The sequence below is a fragment of the Pleurodeles waltl genome, chromosome 7 (assembly GCF_031143425.1).
Source record: "Pleurodeles waltl isolate 20211129_DDA chromosome 7, aPleWal1.hap1.20221129, whole genome shotgun sequence".
NCBI classification, from domain to species: Eukaryota; Metazoa; Chordata; class Amphibia; order Caudata; family Salamandridae; genus Pleurodeles; species Pleurodeles waltl.
This window is the reverse complement of record NC_090446.1, coordinates 707,078,872-707,100,789: the sequence shown is the minus strand read 5'-3', so window position 1 is coordinate 707,100,789 and position 21,918 is coordinate 707,078,872. Positions and strand designations below refer to the sequence as shown.

The 21,918-nt window shown below is 44.7% G+C and overlaps 1 protein-coding gene across 2 annotated transcripts in view; it reads left to right on the top strand.

Moving 5' to 3' along the window:
* Positions 1–21,918, top strand: part of RAD50 (RAD50 double strand break repair protein) — a 484,618-nt gene that overhangs the window by 124,856 nt on the left and 337,844 nt on the right. For both annotated transcript variants that reach the window (XM_069244739.1, XM_069244738.1), the window contains exons 6-7: positions 4,530–4,734; positions 17,713–17,841. In XM_069244739.1, coding sequence (XP_069100840.1) covers positions 4,530–4,734; positions 17,713–17,841 — 334 coding nt within the window. The remainder of the gene's footprint in view (positions 1–4,529; positions 4,735–17,712; positions 17,842–21,918) is intronic.

Genomic DNA, 21,918 nt, shown 5'->3' with positions numbered 1-21,918 from the left:
CAAAGCTTCAATAATTTATTTTATTTTCTGTGGGGCAAAAACTAATCTTATCTTCTCACCAAGCTTCCTGGAAATACCATAGCCTTCTTCGTTCTCGGTACCTTTATATACAGAAGACAAATATTTATACCAGTCTTCTTCACCAAACAAACACCGCATTGCTCCTACCCTTTTCCCCTCCCTTACCAACTGCCAAAAACCCCCTAATATTCCGTGTTTTAATCCCCTCCATCATTACATCCCAATTTTTATTAACACATTCTCGTTTCCTCTGTCTTATCAGCATCTTATAATCCTGTTTTGCTTGACGAAGCTTCTCTTCTTTGACAACAGAGGGTCTTTTCTTATAATCCCTTAGTAATCTTCGCATCATTTGCTTTCTACGTCTACATTCCTGATTAAACCATGTTTTACTATTATTCATCATATATGGTTCTCCCTTCCTCTTTCCCTCTTGAGGTATTTTTAATTTACCTTTAAGGCAATTGACCATTAACGCAATACCCTTATTATAGCCTTTGAATATGTCATTTGGGTCATCTTCCATATTAAGGATGGTATAGTTTATAATCAAATTATTAAGTACTTCTAGAAGGCTATCTGTTAGTCGGGTTGTTACCCTGCGGGGGTACTCAACCAACGCTATCAGTGCCTTTTCCCTATCTTTTTGAATTTTATCGGCTGAGCATATTGTTATTTGAAGCGGCCAATGATCACTGCCCTCTATATCCCCAACCCCAAAATGTTGCACTTCTCCAAAGAACCCGGTGTTTACAAAAGCATAGTCAATAGGGCATTCCTGATTACGTGTTCGAAAGGTCTTTTTGGCCGGACGATCGTTCTTCATACGCCCATTTAGGCAAAGCATGCCCAAGGATCCTAATGTTCTTGCGAAGGACAAATCACGAGTAGAACATTCTACGTTTGGAAAGATACTTCTAGGGATTTGTGCTGCTGCCAGTAACTCCTTATATAAATTGTCACAGCCATTGGGGTCAAGTTTATGATTAAAATCTCCCAACATTAAAGTCAGACAGCCAGCATTACCGGTGCATAATAAATCCAGATCTTCCTCGAACAGCCCATGCTTTATATTATATTCAAACACGTTCCCTGGTTGTATATAAACATTGAGTATCAGAAGCTGTTTAGCGCCCCCTATTACATTGTAGGGATCTACCTGGCCTGCCAATAGCCAACGACATTTAGTTTTTATTTCTGTGAACTTATTCGCAATTCTGGTAGAGGCTAGGGTTATTAGTCCCCCTGATGCGCGTCCTGGCCCTTGCCGAATTGCTCCCCTAGACTGGTTCCGGATCCTCGCACAGCCAAGTTTCCTGGAAACACATTACATCATACTCTTCAAGCTCTCCTTTAAACCGCTCTTGTTTTAAATGTTTATTATAGCCTCCAAGATTCCAGGATAAAACCAAATGGCTGTGCGCAGGGCTTAATTTGTAGTCCACATCACTCAACTCACCCCTCCTATACTCATCACGGGGATTTACAAAGTGTTCAAAGCAATTCCTCCATTGTAGGTTGTTACATTCTGAAGCTACGGTTACACTTAAACTACCATTGTTTCCATCCACACGCCTACTACGATTTTTATTACGTGACAGTTAAAACTGACATCATGGGAGAAAAGACTGAGGAAAATTGTAATAACCTTCCCAAGGTTCTCTGGCAGGAGAGAATATATTCTCCCTACTATATCAAAAATGCAAAACAGTCAGAAGACTAGTGTTGCCAGATCAGGTATCTTTAAAAGCATTGTTTAAACACTGGGAAATTAGGACACTCCACACAAGATGGAAAACTCAAGAATGGAACTCTGCAGCTTTCCTTCCATGTTATGTTCAAAAGAACCATATTCGTTCATTTGAGGCAGTGCCGGAATTTCTTACAAACGTGGGACACATACACTATGCTTCAGTGTACAAGGAAGAAAATGGCTAGTTTCAATGTATAGTGGAAAGGGACCTTGAAGCGCTCTTTTTAGGTCTTGCAAAAGAAGGGTAAGGGGGAACTTCCTCATTTGTGACAGAGCAAGAAAGATGAGATTGGAGCTGAAGGTAAAGCTTTCAAGGGGCTTTGAAGACAAATTGAAAATAACAATCAGAAGGAGATGAGATGAATCTACTCTGAAAATGGACAAGCATTACCAAAAGGTGATAGGAAACAATTGGAAATACTACAAGGTTATTGGACTATCCTCAGAACAGGATAGAATCAGTATACTGTGATTTAAGGTGAACCATAAAAAACGCAAACTAAATACATTGATTTTAGCTTGCTGGTTAAAATCTTTAGATAAGATGAAGGCAAGTGATTTGGCATATTTCACATTGAGGGGATAGCATTTCAGCACTGAACATATGTAAGCCAATTAAGGCGTGGAATGGGCTCTGTTTTTAGATTATGTTAGAGGTGAAGTATTGTCATCCATGTTTGCCATCTAGAACTTGGACTTTGAATTTGATGATTTAGGGGAGGACAACTTCAAATAGAGTTGTGTGTCTGCGCAAAATGAGTAAACAATGCTTGAGTGTTTTAGGGAGGGGACAAACATTTCCATAGAAAGGTTGACAAGGGTTGGGAAGAGGATGGAACATTGTGGTAGACTTTGCCAGAGTGCTCATGGTTTAGAGCAGTGGTTATTGACGTTTTCACTTCTGAGGATTCCCACTTAGTCATTATTGGAATCCGGGAATAGCCACTTAGTCATTACTGGAATCCAGAGATCCTGGCCAAAATATTCTCTCTTATTTGAGCTGCAGAACAATACAAAAATACAGAACAAACATTTAGCAAAGAAATACAAAAAGGATGAAATATTTTACTTAATTCACAAAAAGATATAAATGAAAAAAAAAAAATAATAATAATAGGAAGGTTCTCCACGCTATATTGTGTTTGATGCACTTGCGCTGCTCCCAAAAATCGATCTGAGGATGCTAACTTTTTTGCCTCCAATTTCAATTATCTTTATTGATCTATTAATAATATTGAATGTTCTAAGCAGTCACGGACTCCCTGAGTTGCCTTCATGGACCCCTAGTAGTCCATGGACTATGGATTAAAAACACTGGTTTAGAGAGAGAGAGAGAGAGAGACAGAGAGTTGAACAGTTTTATGGGTTTGCATCTGTTCTCAAGGTATGAGGAGTACCAACTGAGACCCTCCAGCTCCAAAGGGTGGCCCAAAAGGTTAAGGTGAGAAAGGTCACATATGTCTAAGAATCGAAAAACATCATCTGCTATTTTTTAAAATTGTAATTTCCCTGCTGCATTCTGATGTGAAGCCTGATTAAATCGTATTAAGATATTTATTTAAAGCCTTCCATAAACACTTTAAAGTGAGCTTCGATAATGTTTTCCAGTTTTCCAGGACTTTAGCAAGGAGGTGTAAGATAGAAACCGGTTTGAAGTTGTTTACATTATTGTGGTTGGGCCTGTTTTTTTTAAACTAGTGACAGGGACGTTTAACCCTATTGTTGAAACAATTCACATTCCATATAAGGAGAGCGAAACAGTGGAACAGAAACCCTGTTCACATCCACCATTTGACTTCCTCACAGGGCCATTTTTACAACCAACCGATCTGTCGATTATGAGAAGTATAAGCAGAATCAACAAATATCTACCCGACGCGCTGTTGGCCTGAATAGTACACGAGCCCTTGAAAAAGAGAAGGACCAGACACAGCTAGACTGTTGCATCGATCCATACGTATCCCATTCAGTTTACCTAAACTGTCAATCTACAGCCCCAAATTTCAATATAGGTTATGTTACAAAATCTAAAGCACAATTTAAATTCACCTTCCTGTAATAATATGGTACTAAAAATAATCCTAAACCCTCTCTGGTTTTAGACCACCACATACCATTCTTGACCGACTTTGAAATGATTGCCTCAATCAGGTGTTACAGGCACTCAGTCTTCAGTCATCTATGCCATGTACATTTTGAGCCAGGCACTGCAGACCCTCAGCCGTGGACTGGGATATAGATTATGTTCAGCAGTAGAATTTCTTTCAGCAGAGCATAGCTTTTCCATTATACTCTGTTACCAGTCTAGCAACTCCATATTTAAATGTTGGCTTACATCTACGGGTATTTCAACCTGCTTACGTAGGAGGAGGCGAAGAGAGCACATTTAATTTGGACACAAGCATGAAAATGAATGCAGGTCGTCTGTACCGTGCTCCCTGCTTTCTCCACCAAACCTTTTCATCCTTCCCTCTCACAGACCGCTATTTTTCTCATTTGTTTCTTCAGCTGAGGTTGGAAGTTACAGGTTAAAGAGCACCCAGAACACACTGTTTGGTCCGTGACGTTCTGCAGGCATTGAGCAGGTACTAGGAACCTGGAGATAGGCGCCCATAGCAGTGGCTGGGCAAACCGAGAGTGACAGCTTAGTTCATAGAGGGGAAAGGTCCATAATGTGGTGCCTTGGGCTACACTGGATGGGGGTATATGTATTCTTTCCCATAATCATCTCACTAGGATCTTTCTTGTTTCGCAGGTATATAAAGGCCCTAGAAACACTACGTGTGGTGCGTCTAAAGCAAGGCCAGAAGGTGAAAGAGTGCCAGACAGAGCTCAAATATCTGAAGCAGAACCGCGGAAAAGCTCAGGAAATTAAAGAGCTTCTCGGTACTAAAGAAGCACAGCTGACCGCCTCAAAGGAGAATGTCAGATCCATTGAAAATGAACTTGAGCCTCTGAAGGTAATTGTTTTATGGGCTTGTTAACAAATCTGATTTATTTTATAAGTCTCTTTAAGCTTAGCGCTTTATAATGTTTACCATTGTTTTATCTTTTTGAAAATGAGAAAAGCTTTCATTCACAACAAATATTGCATATTTGAGGGTCTGCGGAGCATAGCTTTCTAATGTTTTCTTATCATTTTTGTTCCTCGGGACAGGTACATTTTTACATTCTTTCTCTGCAAGTTAACTTTTCAGCACTTCTGTTCTGTTCTGAACAAAGGCTCCTGAACTCTAGAGACTAGCTTGTTTGAAATTACCCTTCTCTCTATGTCATCTAAGTATTTTATCCCTGATGTCCTGGTGGACATGGTTTAAAGAGACTAATTTTCCTAGTCTTTATCCCTGTTTATTTATTTTAATATTTTTTTATTTAATTTTTAGCAAATTCACACAGAAACTAAAATACACAAAGTAAATTAAATACTTATGAGTCGACCAGGTATTATTTAGGAGAACATGGTATCCATGATTAGAAGCAAGTTTTCAGACTAAGTCAGCAGTGGCAAAATCAAAACAAACACAGAGCCAACTAACAAGACAATGTTTTGCAGCTGTTGCAGGTCCATCAGTGGCCCTTATACATGTTTTGGACCAAGCCTCTGCTTAGGTTGGGACATTGAGTCGAGGGGATAGACCAAGTGCAGCCCGTCAGACTCAATTGACTGCAGCATGTATTTCCACTAAGGTCTCTATATATCTCTAGCCCTCTCTGTTGGGATTTGTAGTGATGAATATGTTTCTATTTGTTTATTACAAAATGCATCATCTCTCACTCAATCTCATTGTTTTGGGATTGGAGCATTAACCACCCAGCACCGCATGAGCACCATCATCAGGGCTACCAATCTCCTCCTGTTTGGGAGATATCGACAACATACCTAGGAACACGGACACATAGCAGTAACGCAGTTATATCATGAATAGAGATAGCAACTTCAGTTCAAAAGGCTCGAATTGGGGGACAGGCCCAGACCAGATGTATAACCAGCCCCAAACGAACCAGGGTGGAAGGTGATTATGGCAATTTAAACATAACATTCTGACAAAGACAAACATTACCGGAAAGAAGACTGCGGATAGTCCAGTACGTCTTACTAGTGTCCACATTGCCGAGAATGTGCAGTGGACTGTTTCTATATATTTACTAAGCTGGTGCATTTTAACTGTAAATGTTGTATACAGCCAATCCACCTCACTGTGATCCCTCTCAATTGGAAGATGGGCAGCATAGCACTTCGGACTAATCCGATAAATAGCATAGTGAGCTTGTACTGCAAGAAAATAACATTCGGGTTTAGTAACAGAAAACGCACCTCTTTTATAAGCTTATGTGAGATGAGTTGTATCAACAGTGTTTGAAGTCAAGCAAACATTCCCTGGTTGGAGAAATGGGTCTGTTCACAAAAAGAGTTACATATTTTGGGGGGATTATCATCTTTACATGGGCTACCCTGCCTACGAAGGACATGGGAGAGTGATTAAGCCCTTGACCCGCATTGCAGCCTCATCAAGCTCCGGGCCATAGTTGTCCTAGAAATTGAGTCTGTGGTTGTAGTGATCCATGGCTTTCTCTGCATCTTGGAACACAGAGATCTCCTAAGCCTATGGTTTTAACCAATGAAGATTGAATGTAGCATCAGGAGGTTATTTGAGGTGGCCCTCCAAGATATGAAACTGGATGGGTCTGGCAGGACAAGTTTGGCCATAAATAGGTTTTATCTGTTGCCGAGAACTCGTGCTAAAGCGTTATTGTCCAAATGCTATAGGTACAGTGGGCTGTAAGAGCCGGTGTCTCTGGAGTCTTTGTCAAAATTTAAAATAATACAAATCGGGGCATCTCTTGGGGTGGAGTAAAGAGTCCCGGACTCTAGTGCAACTTGGTACAGCTCTAGTACCTAGGGGGCAAGGAAATCCTTAAAGAACTCTATGGTTAGGCAGCCTGACCTTGGTGCTTTTCCTTCTGGAAAAGCTTTCTAAAGTATACAAAAAAGTGATGGATGGAATGCTTGAATTAATCTCAGCCACTGGTAATTACTTGGGCTGCATCCCAATACATCGTTATTTTGCACACCATGCCACCTCAGTTTGGCCTAGCTACATGCAAATCACTCTTGAGACTGCTCCATTTGGAACAGTCCACCCAAACTGCCAAGCCAGGTCCACCCTGAACACAAGCAACGTAGGGCCGGTTTTGCCCTAGCTATGGGCTGTTCAGCCGTGTACAGCTTGTTCCAGTGACAGTGTCAACAGAACCCACATCTGGGCATACCCATCACACTTAGGGTGACACACTAAAGCATACAAAAAGATGACGGATGGAATGCTTTAATTAATCTCAGCCACTGGTAATTACTTGAACCACACTCCAATACATTGTTGTTTTGCATACCATGTCACCTCAGTTTGGGCCCAGCCATACGCAAATCAGTCTTGATCCTGCTCCACTCAGAACAGTCCATCCCGAACTGCCAAGTCAGGCCCTCCCTGAACCAGAACACAAGCAACCAGGAACCGGTTTCGCCCTAGTAATGGGCTCATCAGCCGGGTATAGCATGGTACCAGTGCCACAGTGTGCATGGGACCTATGCCCGGGCATCCCAGTCCCACTTAGGGAGACCGACTAAAGTGTACAAAAAAGTACCCGTCCGTAACTAGGGCCAAACTAGTTCTGAGACTGATTTGCACATAGCTGGGTCCAAACTGCGGTGGCATTGTGTGCAAAATAACGATGGGCAGGGATGTGGCCAGAGTAATAACCGGTGGTCCTTTGGGGTCAAGCAAGCATTCTGCTGGGTCGTTCTCCCTCCCCTTACACACAAGCATGCATGTGTTTGCCCCAGTATGCTACCCCATGGTCTGTAACCTGGTCTATAACCTCTTTGAACTGAGCTAATTGCCCATCGAGAACAGCTGGGGAGGCTGTCTCTCTGGATGAATCATAGTGCCACTGTGCATCATCAAGTTTGGGTTTTAGCATTTGCAGTTGAGCACTGAGAGACATAAGGACCCAAGACTGTTAGGAAATAGCAGTTATTTGGAATGTTTCCCAAACCATCAGAAGGAGTGTATCTGTCTGACGTCAGTTTAAACAAAATTCCTCAAATTATTTTGCAATGTGCACTTTAAAGAACGGATTCATCCATGTGGCAGAGGCAAAACATCGTGGCATATTAGTTCCAGTTCCTGTGACACTCAAGACATAGCAGACACTCTTGATATAGCAGTCACTCATGACTGTAATGGCCAGAATGAAGAAACGTGGCGTGCGCTGCAGGGCCATGTCCAGAATTACGAAATGTGCACTGCAGCAAATCTATTTCTTGCTCTCTTACTTTCATACCTGACTTATTTAATGCTGCTATTAAAGTGATGCAAGAGTGATCCGCATCTCTCTGGTCCATATGGTTTCTTAGACTAAACTAAAGACTAGATCTTCATGTGTTTGTGTATCCTACCCAGTTTGAAATGGCAGCCTTCATTTAGAAAGCAGAACAAGATACCAGGATATCAATCTGCACTAGCATGGGCTGCTATTATGAGAACCTGGTTTCTGTTGCCTATTCTGCCACTGAGCCAAGGCTGTACTTTTCTGATGTTAAGAGGGTAGAGATGTATCAACTTCAGGAGTTGGGTCAGATAAATGGCTTTCTCTATTTCTGGTGGAGATTACATGTGGGGTAAATTGACAAAGCACCAGTTATCAGTCCAATAATGATTATTTTGAACTACAAAAGGGAGTCTGTCTCATGAGAAATTCAAGCCACATTCACTCCCAATATTCGGAGGCTGCACATCAGGATGGCACACATAGTCACCCCCCAATGTGAGGTTATCTTGAGTGGATTATGGTAAAAAATGGTTCGAACTAGCTACTTGGAGACCTGTATTAGGGGCCAATAATCGGAGTTTAAAAAAATATAATCTTAGTAGGATTTTGATGAACAGGGGCATAGCAGAATTTACTCTGTGTCAACTGGGTGTCCCAAACTCCAGACATCATGAACTTGAAGCGTTGCAGACCAATGTTCAAAGTGCTTTGTCGCTTGTATCTCCTGTGTACCCAGAAGTAGGGGCGCTGATCTATCTAAAAGGGAGTCCTAAACACAATTGAAATCCCCACACCCTTAACCAAGGGGCTTGTGGGTTGTTTATTAAGGATGGGGACAACATGTGGAAAAAGACTCCTTGTGTGTTAATTGCATAAACTGAAAACAAGAAGAGGAGACGGCCGTCCAGCAGTTCCTCTAGCAGCACATATCTACCTTCAGAATCAATCAGTGTGCTACGCTGCACAAAGGGCACTCCCGGGGCCACCCAAATCAAGGCCTCACGAGCTTAGGTCGAGTACACAATACCATAAGTGAATATGAAGTTGCGTCCTACTGTACAAGAGAAAAAAAGAGGCTAAAAATTCACTCTCTCCAATGCATTACTCTGTCTCACCCTATACCTCAGTCTATCCTCTGTCTCCACTCTGACTCATCACAAAACTCATTCGACGACTTTTATCTCCAAAATAACCCTTCCTAGACTCTTCCCTCCTCTACTCCTCCTGGCTCACCCCAAACCTCAGTTACTTCTATGATCTCCCAAACAACCCTACTAAATTCTCCCTCATGTATCTCCCCTTTGACTCATCCCAACCCTCATTTTACTACAATGATTTCCCTGACCCTTTTCTGCAGACTCTTCTTCCCTCCTCCATCTTTCCTTTACTCATCCCAAGCCTCATCTTACTACTATGAGCTCCCAATTAAAACTTTCTGGATTCTTCCCTCTTCTGTCCCTCCATTAGTCTATTTCAATCCAGCTAACAGACTTGCCTGTCCTCTCCGCAAATTAACTCATACATCCCTATACTAATACTATACTTCTGTTTCCCTATACTAATCCACCACTAATCCTTTTGGGTTCCGGAGTAGCGCGCTACTCGCCGAAAAGCGCTTCAACGCTTCTTCTGGGGTAGTAAGTGAAATATAAATACAATTTCAATTTAAAAGTTTGACCTCCAGCATTTGGCAACCTTTCAAGTTCTGTCTTAGTAAGATGCATTTCCTGGAGGCATGCACTATGTACATATTGGTGCCTGAGGGATGCATAAATCTTGTATCGTCTATCGTGTAGCCATACCCCTTATATTCCAGGTTAGCACAGTGAATATTGAAGACATTGGCAATAGAAATGGTCCCAAAGAATGCGTCATTACGCATTATATAAAAAATTCACCTCATGCCTCCACTCTCCCTACTGTTCAGCCAGATGGTAAGAAACCTGTAAGAACTGTAACACTTCAAAAAAACAATCCCCAGGCTTAGATACCAATGGGCATTGTACCAGAAAGACCCAGTCACAAAGAACATTCATGTTGTATACCATAAGGAAGAAATAGTCCATTCGGAATTGTACCAAAGGTGGGGGCGGACCAAGCACAAATATATAATGAAAACTAGTATTTGCAGAAAGGCTTCTGAGCCTGACTAAAGTGATCTAGGTAGTATGCCCCACCACTCACAGGTGCAACCAGTTCCAGTGTCTTACGTTACCAGACCCCAAAGTGTATCCCAAGACGGAGAGAAGTCAGGACGGATCATGATTGTCCAGGGACAAGCTGTACAGGGGGAGGGATCTCCCTCCTGGGAGAGCCCAGTGGAGTGATCTTAGATCCCACTCCTGAGGTTTCTGATCCAGGAACTCTAATCTCGAAGTCAGTGTCTATAGCTAAGGGGTGGGAGCGTTTGGAATTATGAATTGAGACTTTGACAACCACTTGTGCCCTTTCATTGGCTGCCTGTACATCTGTGGGGAGCGATCAGGTTTTTCGTGGGCGGCAGCGGCGCTTTGGTATTCCCTTGGACCAACCACCAAGTTCAGTCTGGGAGGCATTAGTGGGAACTTGCACACCTTCAGAGCGCAGCCGTTCCCATGCCTCTTCCAGGGATGTGAAGAAGTGTGTAGAATCGGAGTCTATCACTTAGTACTTGGCAGGGAAATGTAATGCATATGAAACGCCTAAGGTGCGGTGCTGCCCCTAAACCGCTGTAAAGGTGCTGTACTTTCTCTGGACCTCCGACGTGTAGTCTGGATATGCCGTGAATGTAGCACCGTTGTAGGACCATGGGCCCTTTGCACAGAATAGCTGCAATATTAGGGCCCTGTCCCAATAATTGAAGAGGCGTGCTATAATGGGGCAAGGTGGAGATCCCGGAGGAGGGGGGACGTCCCGGACTCCTATGTGCCCCTTTGATGGAGAAAATGTTCGGGACTATAGCCACAAGCACTTTTCTTGTTAGCCACCCCTTCAGGAACAGTTCCGTGTTTGATTTCTCAGCCCCTTCAGGGAAGCCCAGAAAGCAGTTATTATTCCGCCGGGAGCGCCTTCCCTGTCCTCCACCCTTGCTGAGAGCTATCTCACCTTTTTCCATTAGGTCATGACTTGGTCCTGGAGGGTCTTCACTGCGGAGCTAATCCACACTAGCATGGATTCCGTGCCATCCATTTGTTCCACAAGTTTGAATTGCTCCTAGCTGTGTTTCCATTTCAGTCTTAGAGTCTTGTATGGCCTGGAGAACCTTGTCAAACATCACCCTATGTTTCTCCACATCCAATCCAATCTGTTGAGGATCAGGTGGTCGAGAGCATTGTCATTTTGCTGTGTTGGATGCAATTTCTGGGGCATGTGGTGCATGTAGCATTTGTCAATTCAGGAAATGTTTCAAGTGTGGTCCTTCTGAGAGTGTTTCGGTACCCAAACCATCAGGAGTGCAGAAGCGTGGTGAAGGCACCCCCAAAATAGGCCCTTGATACCTCAAGTTCATATCCAGTTATAGCTGCTAAACAGACACACTCGGGCCACACCACATTCAGTTCAGATAAGCGTGGTTGTACTCACTCCACAATTATTGGGGGGGGAGAATGGGTCGGTCCATTTATGCATAACAGCAGCAGCTCAAAAATGAAAGGAAGCTGCGAGCATTCCTTAGTAGGGCAGAACATGTCTTCCGTAACCGTCTCAGAAAGTTTATAGATTTAGCACCCACCTCAGGTTGCACAAAAGTGGAGTCCAAAGTTCAATGTAAATGAGAAGGACGCAGGCAACAGGCCTACAGGAGAGAAAGAGCCCTGCATTATCTGTGGGACCCCGCTTCTCTGTGGTGGACTGCACCTGCCTCAGAGCACAGGGGAGCGCATACCCCTCAGCGCAGCCCCTATCAGCAGCCACGTCCTCAGACCCCACGCTCTGTGTCAGACTCAGACCACAGTGGGAGGACCTCCAGTCGGGTTCCTCTAGGCCGCAAGCATGCAGTCGAGCTGTGACCCCAGCTCTGGTCACAGCAAGGCCATCAGCACCTTTACTCACCCACCCCAGCTCCAGTCAGTGGGCGCAGCAGTGCAACTTTTCCGGCCCTCCCAAGCCAGGCAACATTACACCCAGCTGTGCAGGGAGGCTGCACCTTCTCTGGGCTTTTTCCAGCAGGCCGCACCGCAGGCAGCAACAGTGGAACACCTCCCTGCCAGTCTCAGTGCCACGGTACGCTCTGCATCTCTGTTGCTGCTTACGGGTGGTTGGAGTGGAGCATGCCTGGTGTGGTGTGTAGGAGGCTGGGCTGGCTTGTAGTGAGTACCAAGGGGTACTTGCACCTTGCACCAGGCCCAGTTATCCCTTATTAGTGTATAGGGTGTCTAGCAGCTTAGGCTGATAGATAATGGTAGCTTAGCAGAGCAGCTTAGGCTGAACTAGGAGACGTGTGAAGCTACCACAGTACCACCTAGTGTCATATGCACAATATCATAAGAAAACACAATACACAGTTATACTAAAAATAAAGGTACTTTATTTTTATGACAATATGCCAAAGTATCTTAGAGTGTACCCTCAGTGAGAGGACAGGAAATATACACAAGATATATATACACAATAGCAAAAATATGCAGTATAGTCTTAGAAAACAGTGCAAACAATGTATAGTTACAATAGGATGCAATGGGGAAACATAGGGATAGGGGCAACACAAACCATATACTCCAAAAGTGGAATGCGAACCACGAATGGACCCCAAACCTATGTGACCTTGTAGAGGGTCGCTGGGACTATTAGAAAATAGTGAGAGTTAGAAAAATAACCCTCCCCAAGACCCTGAAAAGTGAGTGCAAAGTGCACTAAAGTTCCCCTAAGGACAAAGTAGTCGTGTTAGAGGAATAATGCAGGAAAGACACAAACCAGCAATGCAACAACTGTGGATTTCCAATCTAGGGTACCTGTGGAACAAGGGGACCAAGTCCAAAAGTCACAAGCAAGTCGGAGATGGGCAAATGCCCAGGAAATGCCAGCTACGGGTGCAAAGAAGCTTCTACTGGACAGAAGAAGCTGAGGTTTCTGCAGGAACGAAAAGGGTTAGAGACTTCCCCTTTGGTGGACGGATCCCTCTCGCCTTGGAGAGTCGTGCAGAAGTGTTTTCCCGCCGAAAGGACGCCAACAAGCCTTGCTAGTCGCAAATCGTGCGTTTGGCGTTTTTGGGCGCTGCTGGGGCCCAGGAGGGACCAGGAGGTCGCAGATTGGACCTGAAGAGAGAGGGGACGTCGAGCAAGACAAAGAGCCCTCACTGAAGCAGGTAGCACCCGGAGAAGTGCCAGAAACCGGCACTACGAGGATGCGTGAAACGGTGCTCGCCGAAGTTGCACAAAGGAGTCCCACGTCGCCGGAGACCAACTTAGAAAGTCGTGCAATGCAGGTTAGAGTGCCGTGGACCCAGGCTTGGCTGTGCACAAAGGATTTCCGCCGGAAGTGCACAGGGGCCGGAGTAGCTGCAAAGTCGCGGTTCCCAGCAATGCAGCCCAGCGAGGTGAGGCAAGGACTTACCTCCACCAAACTTGGACTGAAGAGTCACTGGACTGTGGGGGTCACTTGGACAGAGTCGCTGGATTCGAGGGACCTCGCTCGTCGTGCTGAGAGGAGACCCAAGGGACCGGTAATGCAGCTTTTTGGTGCCTGCGGTTGCAGGGGGAAGATTCCGTCGACCCACGGGAGATTTCTTCGGAGCTTCTGGTGCAGAGAGGAGGCAGACTACCCCCACAGCATGCACAAGCAGGAAAACAGTCGAGAAGGCGGCAGGATCAGCGTTACAGAGTTGCAGTAGTCGTCTTTGCTACTATGTTGCAGGTTTGCAGGCTTCCAGCGCGGTCAGCAGTCGATTCCTTATCAGAAGGTGAAGAGAGAGATGCAGAGGAACTCTGATGAGCTCTTGCATTCGTTATCTAAAGTTTCCCCAGAGACCCTAAATAGCCAGAAAAGAGGGTTTGGCTACCTAGGAGAGAGGATAGGCTAGCAACACCTGAAGGAGCCTATCACAAGGAGTCTCTGACGTCACCTGGTGGCACTGGCCACTCAGAGCAGTCCAGTGTGCCAGCAGCACCTCTGTTTCCAAGATGGCAGAGGTCTGGAGCACACTGGAGGAGCTCTGGACACCTCCCAGGGGAGGTGCAGGTCAGGGGAGTGGTCACTCCCCTTTCCTTTGTCCAGTTTCGCGCCAGAGCAGGGCTAAGGGGTCCCCTGAACCGGTGTAGACTGGCTTATGCAGAATTGGGCACATCTGTGCCCAACAAAGCATTTCCAGAGGCTGGGGGAGGCTACTCCTCCCCTGCCTTCACACCATTTTCCAAAGGGAGAGGGTGTCACACCCTCTCTCAGAGGAAGTTCTTTGTTCTGCCATCCTGGGCCAGGCCTGGCTGGACCCCAGGAGGGCAGATGCCTGTCTGAGGGGTTGGCAGCAGCAGCAGCTGCAGTGAAACCCCAGGAAGGGCAGTTTGGCAGTACCAGGGTCTGTGCTACAGACCACTGGGATCATGGAATTGTACCAACAATGCCAGGATGGCATAGAGGGGGCAATTCCATGATCATAGACATGTTACATGGCCATATTCGGAGTTACCATTGTGAAGCTACATATAGGTAGTGACCTGTATGTAGTGCACACGTGTAATGGTGTCCCCGCACTCACAAAGTTCAGGGAATTAGCTCTGAACAATGTGGGGGCACCTTGGCTAGTGCCAGGGTGCCCTCACACTAAGTAACTTTGCACCTAACCTTTACCAGGTAAAGGTTAGACATATAGGTGACTTATAAGTTACTTAAGTGCAGTGTAAAATGACTGTGAAATAACGTGGACGTTATTTCACTCAGGCTGCAGTGGCAGGCCTGTGTAAGAATTGTCAGAGCTCCCTATGGGTGGCAAAAGAAATGTTGCAGCCCATAGGGATCTCCTGGAACCCCAATACCCTGGGTACCTCAGTACCATATACTAGGGAATTATAAGGGTGTTCCAGTAAGCCAATGTAAATTGGTAAAAATGGTCACTAGCCTGTTAGTACAATTTGAAATAAATGAGAGAGCATAACCACTGAGGTTCTGGTTAGCAGAGCCTCAGTGAGACAGTTAGGCACCACACAGGGAACACATACATATAGGCCACAAACTTATGAGCACTGGGGTCCTGACTAGCAGGGTCCCAGTGACACATAACAAACATACTGAAAACATAGGGTTTTCACTATGAGCACTGGGCCCTGGCTGGCAGGATCCCAGTGAGACAGTGAAAACACCCTGACATACACTCACAAACAGGCCAAAAGTGGGGGTAACAAGGCTAGAAAGAGGCTACTTTCTCACATGGTGGAGCTCTGGATTAAGAAGGATAAATGCTGTTGGGCCCAGAATCTATCGGATCCTCGGTGCAAGTCGTTCAGTCTCAGCGCCATCTTAGCCACACCCTCTTGCAAATTCACATCTTCGCATAGAATTGCAATAACATCTAGTTTTTTGATAGCATTCGTGAAAGTATGCAATATGCTTGAAGTATTGATAGGGTGACCCTGAAAAATAATTGTAAATGTGTTTTTTATTGATTGAAAACAGACACCAAATGAGTGACTAAGAAGGGGCCCAGATGTAGATAAATTATACAATAATAACAAGCTACATTCTAGAACAGTTGTATATATTAATGTAATGGTAAGTGGGTGTTTTTGTTTTACGAAACTGTTGATGCAGAGAAACCCTAGCTATATTTTTGTCACAAGAGGCTTCCACACACTCGGTTGATGAACCAAATCTGTTTTGAGAAAATGTCATTCGAAATACGTCATAAACATCACATATAATATATAATAACTATTTCAACTCCAATAACCACACCAGTTTATTAAGAAGTTAATGATTTATTTTCTTATATTAACAACGCTAAGGTCACGAAAATAATTCTCAAACACAACTGATACATATAGAGAAACAGCAAAGGCTGATTTGAACGCCGGCTATATCTAAGTTTAATCAATGCAAAAATAAATATTATCTCAATGGTTATAACACAGAACCATAGTAAAAGAGTCTGTGCAAGATGAATTGAATACATCTGAATAATGACAAGACAAAAAATATCGGCGACAATTCATGAGCATGTGAGTAACACCTCACTTACCACTAATTAGCATTAACATGTTGGATTTCAAGTAAAAGTTTTAGTAACACAACTTTAGAAAACTCCTAGCTATGGCGCTATCAAAAATAAGCAGCAGTAAATAAACATTTGCAGCTGGTACCTGGGAAATCAAAAGACAAATAACAATTCACATCTTATACAATTACCAAATCACTTTGATAATCAGCAACAACGTCCACTTTGTCAGTGGGACAGCAACATCAGGCACCAACATCAGGACAGGAACAGGAATAAGGATAGGGGTGATGGTTTAGAATTTGGACTATAAGATACACTAAACCATCTAAGCATAGATTCAGTAATGAACAGACATAAACTAATGAAATACCAGAAATGTCAATAGACTATCTGGGAAACATGAAATGTCAAAGTGATAGAGTAATAGAATCTCTAGGATTCGGGATACATCAAAATCCCAGAGAAGAAGAAAGTGACCCACAATCAATGGTGACTGAACATTAAATTAAACTTGTTAAATGAAAATGATTGGATAAAGTATGAGGTGAGAAAGTTATGACCAATTAGAACATTAGCATATATCAAAATTATAAAATTAGTTCACTCCAAGCTCTTCTATTTGCTGTTATTCCACTGACAAAATCTAAACTAATACTTTTGTATCCTATTCTTCCTCTTCTTCAGCTTCATCTGTGAATCCATTGTTTCCACACTCCACCTGAATATTAAGTCACAGGAAAACGATTACAAAATATGTTACCACGCCATTTTGTTTTCCATCCAGGAAAGACATACAAGTTAGAAACATATCTACAAACAAGAAATCAGTCAAAACTATGGAACATACTGGAAACATTTTATACAGCTTGCATTGCACAGTGACCTTGCATCTGCTTCTATTTAAGTCCAGCAGAGGCCACTAAATACACATTTAATTCTGACATTTAGTCCAGTTAACAAACACACTCTCTTGCAAAGACAAAATAATGTAATCAACTTAAGTTAGCATGGACAAAATATAGGCCTTACATACGATGGTGGCCATTCAGTTAGTCACAATTTTCGGAAATACAATATTATTGTTACATAATTCACGCATTAATGTAAGGACTAAACATTTCATCATGAAAATCTCAGTTTCAAAGAAGCAAAATGACATTTATTTCAACTGTCAGAAAAAAAGTAAATACTGCCAGGCAGCAGATGTTGAAGTTCTTCAACTAACATTTAGCTACTTTTTACATCACCTTAAAATATATTTGATGAATTGTATTTCAGATCTATGTTCGTTCAACAAAATGTCCCTCTTCCTTCCGTGTCTCATTCTCATACCCCTTTTTTACCCAATGCTTATGAGGCTGTGTGTTCTTCTTATAGGAGGCTACTTCAAGGGTGATATTTTGTTTGCTGACATTGTTGTTTTTGTCTTGTAAAAACCTGAGTGAATATCTTGACATACAGGGTTTGCTCTCTGTTGGCTTTTCAGAATCGACAAGCTGACATTGAACAGAATCTTTCCAAAGTAGTACGTCTAGACAATGACATTCGAGCTCTGGACAGCAGGAAGAGACAGATGGAAAAAGACAACAAGGACCTGGAAGAGAAAATGGAAAAGGTTTGCAAATGTGTTGGCACTTAGTGCAGAGACTTTTCTTGTACCAAAATTAAATCATCGTAGCGCTGTATAGTCCAGTGTGGCTGTTATGCTGCTCCCTGTTGTATTATAAATGCAACATTTTTCTGGAGATTAAGAGTTAAAGAATTATCTTTAACTGAGCCTATTGTCAGTCACACTGATCACAGGCTAATGCATAATAATCTTTTGAATATAATTATACATTTTCTTTATAATGTGTACACAATTTTGGAATAAAAGTTTAATATCCATGCCGAATTCTGTCGCTCACATGCCCGATACATATTGAAATAGTAATTACTAATATTAAACTCGTAGAGTGAGACTGACTCCATGCGCAGATGAAAATCATTCCTATATTAGTTATTTTATGAGATTAATAATACATGTTCCTATATTTATAGGTTACACCCAATTCTTTATTTATTTATTGTTTCTTTCCGGATTTCTGTGTACTGTGTCTTTTCTTAAATACTGTGTTGTGATTTTCATCTTTTAAGTATTATTTTTCTGTTTCAAATCATTTTTATATCCAAAAAATGTTAAGAATCTTGCATGCCTATTGTTTCTTTGTTATGCTCTTAATCATGCAGAAAAATAGGTAAAGTGTTTAAATGTTCATAGTGTTGTAGACTACAATTAACACTCTTGTCTGATATTTCTGTTTTCACCATTGCAATATTTGTTTTAAAAAAAATGGCCCCATTGTTTGTCCATTTTGATTAATACAACAGTTATTTGTGTATTAACCTCTTTCCCAAGTGGCTGTTGTCCCCATTTCCACATTCCATACCTCTCCTCTTAAGAGGGCCTATTGTCCTCCAGTTTCTGATGGATACAACTACCTGTGGATTCCTCACCTAATGAATACTCCCATGGCGCCAGCATTCGACGGAAATCTTCTTCCTAGTCTCTGCACGTCGACGAGGACGTCACTCTAGCCCACGCGACGCCGTCTGACGTCATACAGGCAATAAGAGGTCCTCGACGACGTGCCGACGTCAATTCCCTTTTTTCCGTGCATTCGAAACGGTTATCTTCGAGGGAGCAACTGTTACTTTTGTGGTTACAGTGTATTTTTTGCTGCGTAGTCCTTCGCTGCAGTAATAATGTCGCAGAGAAAGTCGGGTTTTAAGCCTTGTCGTGAGTGTGGGGGCAAGATGTCAGTTACGGATCCTCACTCCGACTGTCTTTGGTGTTTAAGCTCCGACCACGACGTCTCGACTTGCGATTCATGCCAGCACATGAATCCAAAGGCCCTCAAGGAACGTGAGGCGAAGTTGTTTATGGCGAAGTCGAAGAAAGAAAAACATCATAAGAAGTCTTCTTCGCCAAGGCATCGGCGTCATCGAGACTCCCGGCGCCGTAGAGAATCACGGCGCCATTCGAGCAAGGAGACTCGTTCCAGGTCTTCGGATTGGCGCCGGAGGACTTGGGAGGTCAGTCCCACGGTCACGCCGCATCCATCAACGCCGTTGCCCTCTCCGGCGTCACCGACTTCACCTGGACAGGCGTCGGTGATTGAAGTGGTGCAGCCTCTGGTGTTGTCCCCGGCGTCGCAGACGTCGAGGCCGGCGTCGGGGTCGCCTTCGATACAGGCACCCCAGTATCCGGCTTTTCCCACCCCTGGAGCCGATAGTACCGCATTCCTAAATGCGATGTATACCATCTTCCAACAGATGGCTCCAGGGGGTGCTCCGGCTGGCCCTTTGGCCTTTTCATTGGGTGATCCTGCGCCTCTACGGCCGGCACCCTTTATGCCCTTTCTCCCTTTTGGGAACGTGGGCTCGGCGCCGTGGCCGCTCAGGTGGCTTCGGAGGGATTGGCCCCGGAGATTTCCATCCCGTCGACGTCGGGATTTCGTCCTGTGACTCCGGTGGGTCCATCCGCTCCGAGTGCTCTTTCATCGGCGCCGAAGTTACCTGTGGCGCCGGACGCGGCGTCGGTGGCTTCTGAAGATCGGCGCCGATCTTCGGCTTCGGCGGAGGCATTGTCGACTCCGCGTATCGAGCAGAGGCTTCATTCGAGGAGACGTGCTCTCCGTTTATTAGAGGAGCAGGAGTACCAACGAGTCCTGGAAGAAGGAGAACTAGAGGACTCGGGTGATGGACTGCATGGTCTAGATACAGCCAGTGGGCTGGACACTTCCCCTGAGTGGGATCTTTTGTCTCCAGGGGAATACACGGAGGAGGCTGCTTCCTTTCACGCAGTGGTACGGAAGGCAGCTAGTTTTCTGGACCTGCCTTTGCCGGTGGCAGAGACAAAACAGAACCTTCTGACAGAGGTGCTTCATCCGGCCTCAGCTGCGGCAGAGCCTCTATTGCCCTTTAATGACGCTTTGCTGGATCCGGTGCTAGAGGTGTGGAAGAGACCAGTATCTTCCCCAGCGGTTCATAGAGCCGTAGCCAGGAGGTATCGAGCTGCACCAACTGACCCTGGCTTTCTTTCTAGGCACCCTACACCGGAGAGCTTGGTGGTGCAGGCCTCCTGTTCATCCAAATCGGCGCCTGGTTCTTTCCCGACGGTGCCTGGGGACAGAGACTCGAAGAAACTGGATGCGCAGTCCAAGAAAATCTTTTCGTCCTGCAGTCTGGCGTTGAAGGCCACCAACGCAACTTGTATCCTGGGGCGATATATTCATGCTCTTATGGATGACATTTCCTCATCATTTACGGAGCTTCCCCAGGGTCTTTTGGATGTTGTTTCAGATGCCCAGGCTGCTGCGACCCAGATTATTCAGTCTGGGCTGGATACGACCGACTCGGTGGCCAGAGCAATGGGCACGACTGTGGTGGCAAGGAGACAGGCCTGGCTCCGTAATTCGGGGTTTTCTGCAGATGTGCAGTCAACCCTATTGGATCTCCCTTTTGATGGGGACAAGCTGTTTGGCACCAAGGCAGATTCGGCCTTGGAACGTTTTAAGGAGAGCAGGGCCACAGCCAAATCGCTAGGACTCCAAGCTCCTTCTTCCTCTGCCTCTTCCAGGATTTTCAGGAGGTTTCGGGGATTTGGGCGTGGCTCTTCCTTTCGGGGGAGATTCCAGCAACCTGCCTCTTCCCATCCCTATAGATCTTTTAGAGGGAGAGGGAGGGCCCGCACCAGAGGAGCCTCTCAGCAGCACTCTGCCTCTTCCTCGTCCTCTGGAGGGGTGCAGCAGGAAAAGCAGCCTTAGGCTTCCACCATTTCCCACTCACTCCTCTCCTGTAGGGGGAAGATTACAGCATTTTCTCCGCAAGTGGAAGACTATTACAACGGACACTTGGGTTCTCAGTATTGTGGGAAAAGGCTACACCCTTCCCTTTCGGGAGTTCCCGCCCCTCATCCCGCCCCGCCCATCTTATTGTTCAGAAGAACACCTCCTGTTGCTAGAACAGGAGGTACAAGTCCTCCTTTCAAAGGGCGCGGTAGAGTTGGTCCCAGAGCAGGAAAGGGGTTGAGGTTGTTACTCAAGGTATTTCCTGATTCCCAAGAAGGATGGTCGGTTGAGACCAATCCTGGACCTGAGGATCTTGAATTGGTTCCTCAAACAGGAAAAGTTCAAGATGCTGACCCTAGCTCAGGTGCTTTTGGCGTTGAACAAGGAAGATTGGATGGTGTCTGTCGACTTGCAGGATGCTTACTTTCATATCCCGATACTCAAGTCACACAGGAAGTATCTCCGGTTTATGGTGGGATCTCAGCACTATCAGTTTGTGGTCCTTCCGTTTGGTCTTACTTCAGCACCTCGAGTCTTCACGAAGGTGATGTCGGTGGTTGCGGCAGAGCTCAGAAGGAAGGGGATAGCAGTATTCCCTTACTTGGACGACTGGTTGATCAAAGCCAAGTCGCCGGAGCTTGTGTCGCATCATCTGCAGTCAACGACTCAGTTGTTGTTCGACCTGGGTTTTTCGGTGAACGAGCCCAAATCTCACCTGGAGCCCTCTCAGCGCCTCCTGTTCATAGGGGCAGTACTGGATACAACATTGAGTCGAGCCTTTCCTCCGCCTCAGCGGATTCAAGATATTCAGGAATTGGTTCCAATGTTTCGAAATGGAGCGGTAGTTCCAGTCCTCAAGG